Consider the following 13,370-nt stretch of genomic DNA (forward strand, 5'->3'; position numbering starts at 1 on the left):
ATATATATATATATATATATATATATATATATATATATATATATATATAGGCAACGCAGTGGCGCAGTAGGTAGTGTTGTTGCCTCACAGCAAGAAGGTGTTTCCTCAGGGTGCTCTGGTCCCCCCCATATATATATATATATATATATATATATATATATATATATATATATATATATATATATATATATATATATATATATATATATATATATATATATATATGACAGGAGACAGAGAAGAGTAGAATTAGAATAAGATCCTAAACCTGTAAATTGATTTTCATGATTTTCATAGCTGTTCTTATGTATGTGTATATGACCACCTATCAAAGCATTTTATTCACTTGGATTTGTGTCACAAATATTTGTTAACCCTGTATGTATTACTCTCAACGGACACCTGTCTTCCAGAAGCCATTGACTGTAGCACAGTATAATCGTGTGCACATAACAAATGATCATCACGGTCAACGATTTCCGTGTAGCAATTTTCTTGTAGCGACGATCATTATTGCGTGTGCGTTTTCTTTACCAGTTGTCAGTCAATTTCTATGTATGGTATATTAGTACTTTAGAGTAAGGTGGAAACTTAGCCTCGCCGTCATAATGACAGTTCTAGTATGACAACCACTATCGAGAGAGCGAGAGAGAGCGTCAGTCCCACTAATCAATAAACCATTTCCAATCCTTCACCACAAAAGCACGAGGGCGATCATTCTCCATTTATGGACCTAAGAGCACATGGAAAATATACAATGTATTAAATAAGCCGCCTCGATGGATGGGCTGGTAACTGGTTCGTGTGAATCTGTAAAATATTCTGAGCTCATATATAGAGCTATGTAGTTTGCAGTCCTGAAAGCCTGTTTTGTGTTTCCAGATTCGTTTAGAAATCTGCCTTTTCACGTTTTATATCAACTTATAATGAGTAAAGGCCATTTTTTTTAATCAGTAGGTGCTAACAAGCTGCTTAAAAGACAAGCATGTGAATTTACTTGATTCACACAGCTGTTGAAGTCTTTATTTAGCAGTATGAGGAAATATTTTTTTAATTGTGCAATTTATGTTGAGGTAACAAACCTCTATAAAAATCCCTTTAAGTCATCTTACTTTAATTTTATTCATTCATTCAATTTCTTTTCTACTTAATCCCTTTATTTATCAGGGGTCACCACAGCAAAATGAACCGCCAACTTATCCAGCATATGTTTTACGCAGTGGATGCCCTTCCAGCTGCAACTCAGTAGCCTAGTGGGAAACATCCAAACACACTCATTAACACACATACACTACGGCCAATTTAGTTTATTCAATTCACCTATAGCGCATTTGTCTTTGGACTGTGGGGGAAAGCGGAGCACCATGAGGAAACCTACGCGAACACGGGGAGAACATGCAAACTCCACACAGAAATGCCAACTGGTTCAGCCGGGACTCGAACCACCTAGTGCTTACACTGAGCCACCGTGTCGCCCTCATAAATCACTAATTGAATGCATATATATAGAATATGCTGTCAACTATTGAAGCTACTCAATAAATTAAATAGCCTACAAATCGGATAATGCTGCTTCACATATCGTCAAAGACAATGATTTGCTATTAAATGAAATTACACACGAAACTTTAAATATAAAGCATATATGAAAGTAAAATGTCCACTTTAGATATCAAATAAGACAAAAAGTATGTTAAGTGTCGTTTTATTGCCATGTAGAGGTTTAAAGGAAAGAAGAAATAAAGATTTAAAATGACAGATAAGTAGTGCTGCACTTGATCCTTCAATAGAGTTAATGTTCCTTCTGAAAGAACCAGACAAGATTTTTTGGTATATGGCTAGACTAATGTTGCACTGAATTTATTTTATTTTTATTTATTTTTTTGGTGCGTGTCTTCTGTAAATCAGGGTAAAATGCGCACATTATTTTATATATTTATTGTTTTTTTTTTCCTGACCAGATAAATAAATATGAGGACACATTATAATGCAAAATAATAATAAAGCAACAATAATTTATTTGTATTGATGTTTGAAGCCTCATTTTCACATATTATCCGAATACATAAAATAAGGATATTCAATTATTTTAATCATTTTGTGTAACTTCATGGAAAGTAAAAAAAGAATCACAGTTCATTTGGACATTTTTGCTATAAGCTGCATTTACTGTAGAGTTTAAAAAAAAGCTATATATAGTAGAACTACGATTGAATCCACCTGTCGTTCATTTTAATTTCACTCTCATCAAATCTGAATTTTCCCACAATTTTGTGGTAACGTTCATGAAGCAAACCAAAAGTCTCACAGGCCGCTGCGCATCTTTGTAGTCGCTCCAACAAAATGTTTGTGAAACAGGGCTGATTGCATCCCTCCGCAAACCAATTATATCCCCGAGGTCTGTCCGTAATCCCTCCCCTTCTCTATCTCTCCTCATCCATCCCTCTCTTCTCTCTCTCCCAACGCTCCCATGAACTTTCACACACACTCTTCAGCACACACATCCCCCTCCCCTCTCATTGTACTTCGCTTTCCTTTGCCCACTCTCTTTCTACAACAAACATGGCCGCTAAATCGGATGGAGCAGCCGTGTGTGAGAGCGCTTCTCGGTGTCTGCTTGGCCCTGAGCAGAGCGCGGCTCCTCTGCTCCCTCACGCCGAGAAGCGCTTCTCTCTGCTGGACTGCTGCTGGGTGCTCTGCGCCCTCCTGGTCTTCTTCTCCGACGGAGCCACCGACCTGTGGCTGGCAGCGGACTACTACTTGAGGCGGGACTATTGGTGGTTCGGGCTTACGCTGGTGTTCGTGGTGGTTCCCTCCGCGGTGGTTCAGGTGTTAAGTTTCAGGTGGTTCGTGTATGATTACTCGGAGATGAGCGCGTCTCCGGGAGGGGACGGATGCAATTTCAGCACCAAGGACAGCGACCGGCGGAGCGGCAGCGGCAGAACTCTGCCTGCGAGCGGCACGCGGAAATGCTGCAGAGTGTGCATGTGGCTCTTCCAGTCCATCATCCACATCTTGCAGATCGGCCAGGTCTGGAGGTAAGATGCGTTATGCACAACTTCTCTCTGAGCCCACACGCGTGGCGGTGATGCATCTCCATCCAGAGTGTCTGTTTCCTTGGAAGGGATGCTAGTCTTATTGTGGCTTGGTGATGCTTTGGGAGCAGATGGAATGAGCTGCATCCCTGTCTGTCTACATCCCGACTCGCTCCTCTTGGCTGCGCGTTTTTGCTGTTTGCCAACATATCGATGGTGTGCCAAAGTGGACAGATCGCCCCGTGCCATCTCTGGTGGCCCCGCGGTCACGTCACCCTCAGGTTATATTGAAATGGATGTTGCGTTTGGCTTATGTTCACCGTGTCCTTTGGAGCAAGCAGTCAAGTAATAAGAGCAACTTATTTGCCAATAAACATGCGTTCTGATTTTGAAGGCATCTGTGTGCACTGGCATTCAGTTGGTCCAATAAAGCTCCTCCAGGTTTGTGTTGCAATATGAGTAGCATGCATCATATTTATTTTACCTTCTTTAGGCGATTTGCAGCATACTGTATATGCAACCTTAATGCTCATTGAAGTTGGATTTGTGTTCGCAAGAAGTTGTCATGTAATATTTAACGACATTTAACATGATATCACCTTATTTCTATTTTATTAAGATATGCCCAGAATGACATTGAAACCTTATTTTCCCCATAATGTGTCATTTTATTTTTAGAAAAGCTATTTGAACTTTAAAGAGGGACACTTCACAGTACATAAATGTTATATGTATTTAAATTGGAGCCTTTTTGTCAAATGATGTTGATAGTTAAACATCTAAAGCGACATCAGTGCTATGTTTCTAATATTGTGATGACTTAATAAAAATTTGTTGGGTCATTAAAAGGAAATTTTTCACAAATATTCTCTTCAAATATCCGACCAATAAAATAGCTTGGTCAATTCAACAGTAAATCCAACAGTATAGTCTACAGATTCAAGCATATCTCTTTTGAGATAAAACAGGCACATGCTTATCACTGGCTTAGCAACTTCTTCTTCTTCTTCTTCTTCTTCTTCTTCTTCTTCTTCTTCTTCTTCTTCTTCTTCTTCTTCTTCTTCTTCTGAGGTCTAAAACTCATTCTTGTGTTGTCTTCTTTCTTTCTGTTGTCCTCTAATTGTTGTTTTTCTGTTCATGAAGAAGTTTTCAACACTGCCAAAGCTTGTTAGGCGATCTCCATGGGCATCAAGTGCTCTTTGGGATGACATAGTGTACTATAATTGGGAAAATTATTGAAGTATGTTGGTTTCTGAAGGGTCACTTCACCCAAAAATGTAAAATCTCAGTCATCATTCACTCACCCTTCACTTTTCTTTCTTCCGTTGAACACATAATAAGTTTTTTTTTTTTTAATAATGCAGGTTGATGGCACCCATTGAAATCCATTACTAGAAATTAATAGATATCATCAATCAGCATTTTTCAAAATATCTTCTATTGTGTTCAACAGAAGAAAGAAACTCATAAAGTTTAATCTTGAGGTAATGGTGAGGTAGTTTTCATTATTGGGTGAAATATCCCTTTAATTTATGTGTGGAGTTTGCATGTTTTCCCTGTGTTCGCGTGGGTTTCCTCTGGGTGCTCAGGTTTCAAGTCCAAAGGCACGTGGTCTAAGGGGAATTGGGTAGACTAAATTGTCTATAGTGTACGAGTGTGAGTGAGGTTGTATGGGCGTTTTCCAGTGATGGGTTGCAGCTAGATAGGCATCCGCTGCATAAATAAGTTTACGGTTCATTTCACTGTCACAAGGCCTGATTAATAAAGGGACTAAGCCTAAAAGAAAATGAATGAATGAATGAATGAATGAGGAAACTTATTATATTCAACAGATGTAATATAAATATCTGCGCTCCCCAGAAGGTGTTTCTCAGCTAAAACTAGCCAACAGATCATGTATTGTACTGTACCTTTTTTAGTTTGCTGTTTAAATGTGAGCAAAAGCACACTGTTTATGTGTGTCGTTTTAAATGAGTTTTAAAGGCTTTTAAATGACAGAAGCAACTAAATAAGTGAATCTCACAGAAACAAAATGTTAGAAATGAGCAGTAGGGGTTTCAAATCTTACACATTCAAACCAGAGTCAGGCCATGAGGCATAAGAAGAGGTTAGGCAGTGTAAAAAATGCTGGATTCCACACAATCAATTTTTGTTGGGACAACATGAAGGAAATGAGTTAACATATTAGTCCAGGGGTGGCCAACCCTGTTCCTGGAGAGCCACCTTCCTGCAGATTTCAGTTGCAACCCATATCAAACACACCTGCCTGTAATTATCACGTGGTGTTCAGGTCCTAATTAATTGCTTCAGGTGTGTTTGATATGGGTAGCAACTAAAATCTGCAGGAAGGTGGCTCTCCAGGAACAGGGTTGGCCACCACTGTATTAGTGTTTGCAAATTGAAGTGGATTGAACATAAAACAATTAAGTTGTCCCCCACAAAAGTCAAGAATTGTGTTCTTTCAGCTGATTGTAATTAAGTAGTTTAAACAGCAAGCAGCAAGCATCATTTTTGAGTGCAACTTCTAGACTAAAGGAGATTTCTAAAAGGTTGCTGAATACATTATTAGATTAGATTCAACTTTATTTTCATTACACATGTACTAGTACAAGGCAACAAAATGCAGTTTAGGTCTAACCAGCAGTGCAATAGCAGCAAGTGCAGGATACAGGTATAAGTTATAAAGTGCAGTTATAGAAAAACTATGGTGATATTTACAGATGGATGTACTATGAACATTATATACAGGTTGCATTAGCTATGAACAGAGATTTACAATCAATGAATATATGTGCAGGTTGCTATTAATCAGAAGTGTGCAGATAGATAAACATGATTACAAATGTATATGTACTGTGGGTGTGTACATAAATAGAAATGTGCATGTGCAGTGGGTATGTGCAGTTCAAATGAATTAATCAGTGCAATGAATATGTGCAATTTTTAAATGTGCAAATGTTAAACAGTGCAGTGATTGTGAGTAGTATAAGTTAGAGGAGTGTGGGGGGTGTATTGGTGGCAAAAGAGTCAGTGAGGGGCAGAGTTCAGAAGGGAGACAGCTCTGGGGGAAAAGCTGTTCCTTAGTCTGTTGGTTTTTGTCCATGGGAGCCTGAAGCGCCTGCCGGAAGGCAGGAGAGAAAACAATCTGAGAGCAGGGTGAGAGGTGTCCTTAAGAATACTGCGTGCTCCGCGCAGACAGGGTTTCTTCTGGATGTTCTCAATGGCTGGCAGTGTGGTCCCTGTGATGCGTTGGGCAGTTTTCACCACCCGCTGCAGTGCCTTACGCTCAGCAACAGAGCAGCTTCCATACCAGACTGTGACGCAGTTAGTCAGGTTGCTTTCAATTGTGCAGTGGTAGAAGTTCACCAAGACAGCTGATGAAAGCTGGTTCTTCTTAAGTTGCCTTAAGAAAAATAGGTGCTAGTGAGCATTCTTGACCAGGCTGGAGGTGTTAGTGGTCCAGGAAAGGTCCTTTGAGATGTGGGTCCTCAGGAACTTGAAGGATGAGACAGGCTCAACGGCCATCCCATTGATGTGGATGGGATCATGTGAGCCTGTTCGTCCCTTCCTGAAGTCCACAATGAGCTCCTTGGTCTTGTTGGTGTTAAAGAGCAGATTATTGTCGGTGCATCAAGTGTCCAGTTGCTGTATCTCCTCCCTGTAGGCCGTCTTATCATTGTGCTTAATTGTAGTTGTTGTGGAGTAAGGTTGATAAACTAGCATTAGTTACTGCTCTGCTGTGCTGGGAAATACACAATTGCATTATTAGTGTAATTTTCTGATCTTTATGTAAAGCGTAAAAGTCTGTCATCTAACTGTATATTGCATAATAAATTACACTGATGGTAAGTGTATTTTGGGTCAGATAAAACTAACAACACAGCTCTCTGAATAAAGTCAGAGACTGGTAATTTTTGACACATTAACTGTACAGCATGTCTACAAGTACATTCAGAAAGTACATTTGGAAACATTCTCAAAATGTGAAGTAAAATACTTGTTGTGGATATGAAGATAGAGCTCGAAACTTTAGTATTCATTCCATCATTCAGAATAAAAAGTGTTGAACTGACCCTCGTTGGTCAAGCCGTCCAACTGGCAACATTTATAGCCCCCTTCTGAAATTTTTATCCTTTTTCAAATATTTCCGTGTTTTCCTTATAAGTAAAAAAAAAAAAAAGTATATACATACATACATTTACTGTAGTAAAAAACACTTTCTATATTTTCTATAAAAAAATTGCATTTTTTGTTTCCATGTATGAAATAAATAAACTGTCACTTTCCTAATTAAATCACACACACACACACACACACACACACACACACACACACACACATACACACACACACACACACACACACACACATATATATATATATATATATATATATATATATATATATATATATATATATATATATATATATATATATATATATATATATATATATATATATATATATATATATATCTTAAGGCTGAATCACATATTTTACGATTTGAAAGATAATAAATTAAAAGGATTTTTTTGTTAATACTAGACAACACTTGATGTCTCTTTGTCAGTGAGTCAGTGACAGTTATAACGAATACATTCTTTAAGTGCTTCTGTCATTGTGTTTAATCTTTTCTGTGCAAGACTGTATGACATAGTTAATGCCACACAAACTGTAAAGTGTTTTATATTGGTTGTTCATTTTGAAAAAAAAAAATAGCGAATACTAAGTCGAAAATAAAATAAATGAAAAATAACGTGCATAGTTAAATGAGTTCAATACAACAGACAAAAAAATCAAATAAACAATAGTTTATTATTTTCTGGGGAGTCTAAACAGTATTCAAAAGCAATAATAATAATAATAATAATAATAATATCAATAATAATAATAGTATTAATAATACCAACAATATTAATAATAATAATAATAATAATAATAATAATAATAATAATACCAACAATAATATTATTAATAATAGAAACAATAGCAACAACAACAACAACAATAATAATAATAATAACACTATTACTTTTAATTGAGTAAATAATATATAATGTTCAATTAATCTTTAAGCTACAAACCTTTCATTTTTTGTGCCCAAATGGCTCAAGTTTGCTTCAAATTCTTACAGTCAGGCCTAAAAACGTGTGCCAATAATAACCTTTCACTGGAAGTTTAAAATTTGAAATGACTCCACTTTGTTGTTAACTGTAATGTCTGGTCAACTATAATCCCAACTACATTGCAGATCCTTGCAATGTGAGTATTGTGGATGTAGAAGTTCATATTAGAATTTCACAAATACTGTATAAAATATGCAAGAGAATGCATGAGAAGGGCTTTCCCCTCGTCTAATGCTGCTCTCCTGATTTCAATGCAGGGACAGAAGAAACGATTGACTCTCACATGTGTGTGTATGTGTGTGAAAGAGTGTTTTACTGGTAGTTAAGTGCTGAATTATTAACACAGGGGCTGGGGAGGACTGTGCGTCTTCAGTGATTGTGTGGGAGAGGACATAGCATTTCCTGCCATCATTCTCCACAACAAATTCCTGTTACCTCTTTTTCCTTCTCGCTCACTCTCTTTCTTTACCTCCCACTTGAATTCTCGAAATATGACTTATTATTGTGAACAGTTGTAAACGGAGATCTCTGTGTGGAAATATTTGCATGGCTTGATGTGCTTGTCCATGTGAAATAGCTGTCCGACTGATATGGAAGCCTGAAGATGTCTGAGAGCTCTTTATTTTTCTGTCTGTCTTTGCATGTTTGTTTATCAAATATTTGGATACATTTGGTTATGCAAACAGCCACTTTATTCTGTATTTAAGTTGAATTGAATATGCAGAAACTATGCAAGAAATAGTAACCAGTACCAATATAATTTATATATATATATATATATATATATATATATATATATATATATATATATATATATATATATATATATATATATATATATATATATTAGGGATGCCACGGTTCTCAATATAATATTGAACCGTACTGTACCGTACGACCTCCTCGGTTCAATACGCGCTTGTGAATTGCGGTTTTCTCGATTGTGCATTTAAATAATTTATGTGCGTTTTATATCTTCCCGAATTGACTGTGTGTGCCTCTAAATCCATGAGCTGAGATAAGGAAACTCCTCCCCACGAGTAAATATCCAATCACTTTGCTCTAAAGTTAAGGGGCGCTTGACCATCATTTCACACTTTAACATGGAGAGCGGCGGTACAGTGAGGCTGAGGCAACAGTAGAAGGAAGCTCTGGCGAAGTGAGGCAACAGTACGAGAAAGCATGCGTCTTTTTTCAGTTTTCAAAATCATTTAGGTTTTGCTGTTAAGTATAATGCCAATAAAAGAAAAAACGGTAAACAAAAAACAACTGTGTGCAAGCATTGTTTTACACTAGGGATGGGAAGATTAACCGATATGTATCGATACGCGGTCATGCGCGTGCACGATGCGAGTGCATCGGTTGAGCAGCAGAGGATGAATGAAATTTTGGAAGCAAATCGAGATACATCGGTTTTTGCGAGATGCATCGATTTTTCCGAGATACAGCTTATATTTTTAATATAGAATGTATTTTTATTTATTAACAAGTGTTGTCAACCTGTTTTTGGCGCATAATTTAATCGACCTACATAAAGTAAGCCTTAGCAACGGATTTGCGGATGTGCACACACTACAACTCAGTGTATCAGGTGTGCGGATGAAGCTAGTGGAGCGCCCTCAGAAAGTGCGAGAAGCAAAACAAACATTTTATTCCCCACTGAGTTTTAAATCTAAAGTATGGCAAGCAACATTATGGATTTAAGGATGGACGACATGACAGGACAGATGCAATTTGCAAAATGTGCCGCGCATCTGTAAAATACGCGGGCAGTCCGACTAATCTGAAATCTCACTTGAAGCAGCGCCACGGTGTTGTTGTGGAAGCATCTTCCAGTGTTTCTGCATCCCCGGCTTTCGCACTGCTTCAACCAGCTCCAAAAGTGGTGAGAAAAGCATTGCAAGTTTTTTTTCCGTGCGCAACAGTTCTGCTCGCTCTACGCCAATAACGAATGCTATTGCATTGTTCATCTGCAAAGATATTCAGCCTAGTGTCACGGAGAACGAAGGTTTTAAACACCTCCTCCTGTTAATTTTTATTTAATTATAATAATAATAATATTAATAATAATAATGATAAAAATAATTGGGTGTCACGGTGGCACAGTGGGTAGTTTGACCACCTCACAGCAAGAAGATTGCTGGTTTGTTATATTTTTATTAGCCTGTTGTTTACAGTGACAGTGATGTTTCAAAGCAGCATAACACTGCTAGTTCACGACCTTAAGTTTTGAATAATCAGTGGCAAAATATCTTTGTAAAACTTGTTTTCATAGTTGAAAAGTTAAATCACAATTCTTGTTGTGCAATGCTAAATTTATTTATGTTGAAAGAGTGCAAATATATATATATATATATATTTTAATATATATTGCACTTATACATTCTGTTTATCTTGAAAATACTTAAATATGTGCTATATGTTCTAAAATGGCCCTCTACTGTAAACTGACACTCTGGCTCTGAGAGAAGAGCCAGTTTGTAAAAAAAGTCTTGGTTTTACTTGGTTAACAAATAATCAAACTCATTCAATGGCACAGCATCCTCTTTCACACATCTCATAAACTTGATCTAATTAGTGCTGAAATATCGCATCGTATCGTGATATGGGTGTGAATCGTATCGTGTTGCATCGCAATATGTCACAAATGTATCGCTAATATATCGGATCGTATTCTTTGTATCGAGATGCGTATCGGATCGGCATTATAGCTTAGATGCCCAACCCTATTTTACACGCATTACCATGACTGCACATCTGTAGCGCCATCACCCAGCAATATCACTGTCTGAAGGCAGGACAGCAGAGAAGGTAATAAAGTCCTCCAAATAGCAACAATCCCTCGCTGAATCTTTCAAGCAAACATACTCCACTGGTTCTGAGAGACACATAAAATAACAAAGGCAGTGCGGGTGTTTATTGCTAAAGATTTGCAACCATTTTCGGTAATGGGAGATGGAGGCTTTTGCCATTTTATAAAAGCACTCGATCCGCGTTACAGACTACAGTCTCGCATTGTTTCAGCACCAAGATAATTAAGATGGTTTATTTATGTTTACTTAAGTACAAATATGTTTATTTGAAATGGCCAATTTATCTTTATTAGCTCCACATGTATGTTTTTTTTCAAAGTGTAGGATTTAATGTGTTTCCCAGTTTGTACATGGCCTACCAGCAGCTGTGAGATTTCAGTGTTCATTATTTATACAATACACTAGGAACTACTGTACTTTTCTTGGCCTTTAAGTAAAACAAAATGAGTATTGCAATAAATTGTTTTTATTTTTTTCTCCTTAACCTCTTACTGTTCCTATTGCCTAAAAAAAAAAAAAAAAAAAAACATGTGTCAAGCCAGAACCGAACCGAACCGAAAACCATGTTAAAAAACCGTGGGCTAACTGTATTGTTGCATCCCTAATATATATATATAATATATATATATATATATATATATATATATATATATATATATATATATATATATATATATATATATATATATATATATATATATGAGCAATATTACACGAGTAGCAGTGCAATAAAGCTGTATATTGGCACCTGTGGGAAGTGTGCAGGCGTGCACTTAGTGTCCCACCAGTGACTATATGCAGCCATATCGCACTACTACAAGTGTGATATTGTGTTTATACAACAGTTCGATGGCATAATTGTTTATATAAAAAAGAAAATCAAGCACAGGTAGTCACAAAACCCTTTTATAAGAGGAACCACTTTCTTCCGCCACTTATTCCCATATGCAGCTGATGGTCAGATAGCAGAGACTGTTGCTACGTCACCAGCGTCATCTGAGAGTTAGTATGGATCTCTAGGGTAATGTCTAAAGTGATGACAAAACAGGTGATTTTGCTCACATTTTAAGATTATAAGGCTGAACGGCATGAAATGCCATCAGTCTACAGACATTTTCCAGTATTTCTCTGTTGCAATTGGGAATCACAATATTACTATGGTATAAATACAGCACTAGAGCCTACATAAGAGAGGAATTGACTTAGAAAATAATTTAACTGTTTAATAATTTAATCAGCTGTAGTAAGAAATTGCATTGTTTTTCTATTTATTATGTTTTTATTTATTATTATTTTAGAAATGTATTATGATTTTATTTATTATTATGTTTTTTAGCTTATTATGCGGTCGCTGTTGCCATTTTGTGCATGAACATCGTCAACTGTCTTGGGTCAAAGACAGGCTAATTTCTTTCAGAAATCTCTCAGAAATTATAAATATTAAAATAAGCACTATCCTTATAAATAAACTGCATAATTGCATTCTAAATAACAACAATCTTGCCTAAAAAGCCTCAAAAGTACATTATGTTGCCCTGCAATATTTGTCAAATTGTTTTGAGTTTATTGATATGCTGTCACTCTGTGTGGGCGGAGTAATATAAAAGGGTGAAGAGGCTGTGAGAGTATATATATATATATATATATATATATATATATATATATATATATATATATATATATATATATATATATATATATATATATATATATATATATATTTATAATTAATGATTCATTTTATTACTGTACAACAGTACTACTATTTAATAAAATAAAATTTAATAAACTGCATATTGTACATTATTTCTTTATTCTTCCAAGGGATTGACAACCTATAGCGTAAATGCTATGAATAAAAGTCCTTCAACTGAAAAAATGTCATGTGCCTTAATGTCAGCTTATATATATTTTTTTATACCTGTTGCTTTTGAGAGACTTTTGAGTCTTTGATTGACTGAGACATGATTGAAGAAGAACAGAACAGACTGTTTTTGTGTGTGCGTGTGTGTCTGTGTTAGTGTTTTAAATCGGTCCTGAGCTTCCTGTACCCTCCAAAAGCTCCTCGGGTGCTCCTGGTGGAGATCACTGTTTTAGAGGTCATACTCACAGGCCTGTTTTACATATGTGTGTGTGTGTGTGTGTATGTATTTGGTTGGGGGGGGGGGTGTTTACACAGTATTATGTCACATTAGGGCATATGTGCAGTCCTTTATCTCTCTATTTGTAGTTTGTTAGTGGACATTTCTGTTGTCTCAGATATATGACACATGAGCTCACAGGAACCAGTCTTCACTGGTCAACAGTAGTTTTGAATATCAGTAGTCAAATGTGTAACATCAATTTTAGAAGGTCCAGAATGAGCTTTTTCTGGATGTTAAATAATTTTTTTTTAC

At 36.4% G+C, this 13,370-nt stretch overlaps 1 protein-coding gene across 1 annotated transcript in view; it reads left to right on the top strand.

Moving 5' to 3' along the window:
- The first annotated feature begins 2,553 nt into the window (after window positions 1-2,553).
- The window catches only part of xkr7b (XK, Kell blood group complex subunit-related family, member 7b), a 146,379-nt gene continuing 135,562 nt past the window's right edge, over window positions 2,554-13,370 (top strand). Inside the window, exon 1 of the mRNA XM_087305633.1 lies at window positions 2,554-3,038. Coding sequence (XP_087161759.1) covers window positions 2,563-3,038 — 476 coding nt within the window. The 5' untranslated portion in view covers window positions 2,554-2,562. The remainder of the gene's footprint in view (window positions 3,039-13,370) is intronic.

Source organism: Danio rerio, chromosome 23 (assembly GCF_052040795.2).
Source record: "Danio rerio strain M-AB ecotype USA chromosome 23, GRCz13ab, whole genome shotgun sequence".
Lineage (NCBI taxonomy): Eukaryota > Metazoa > Chordata > Actinopteri > Cypriniformes > Danionidae > Danio > Danio rerio.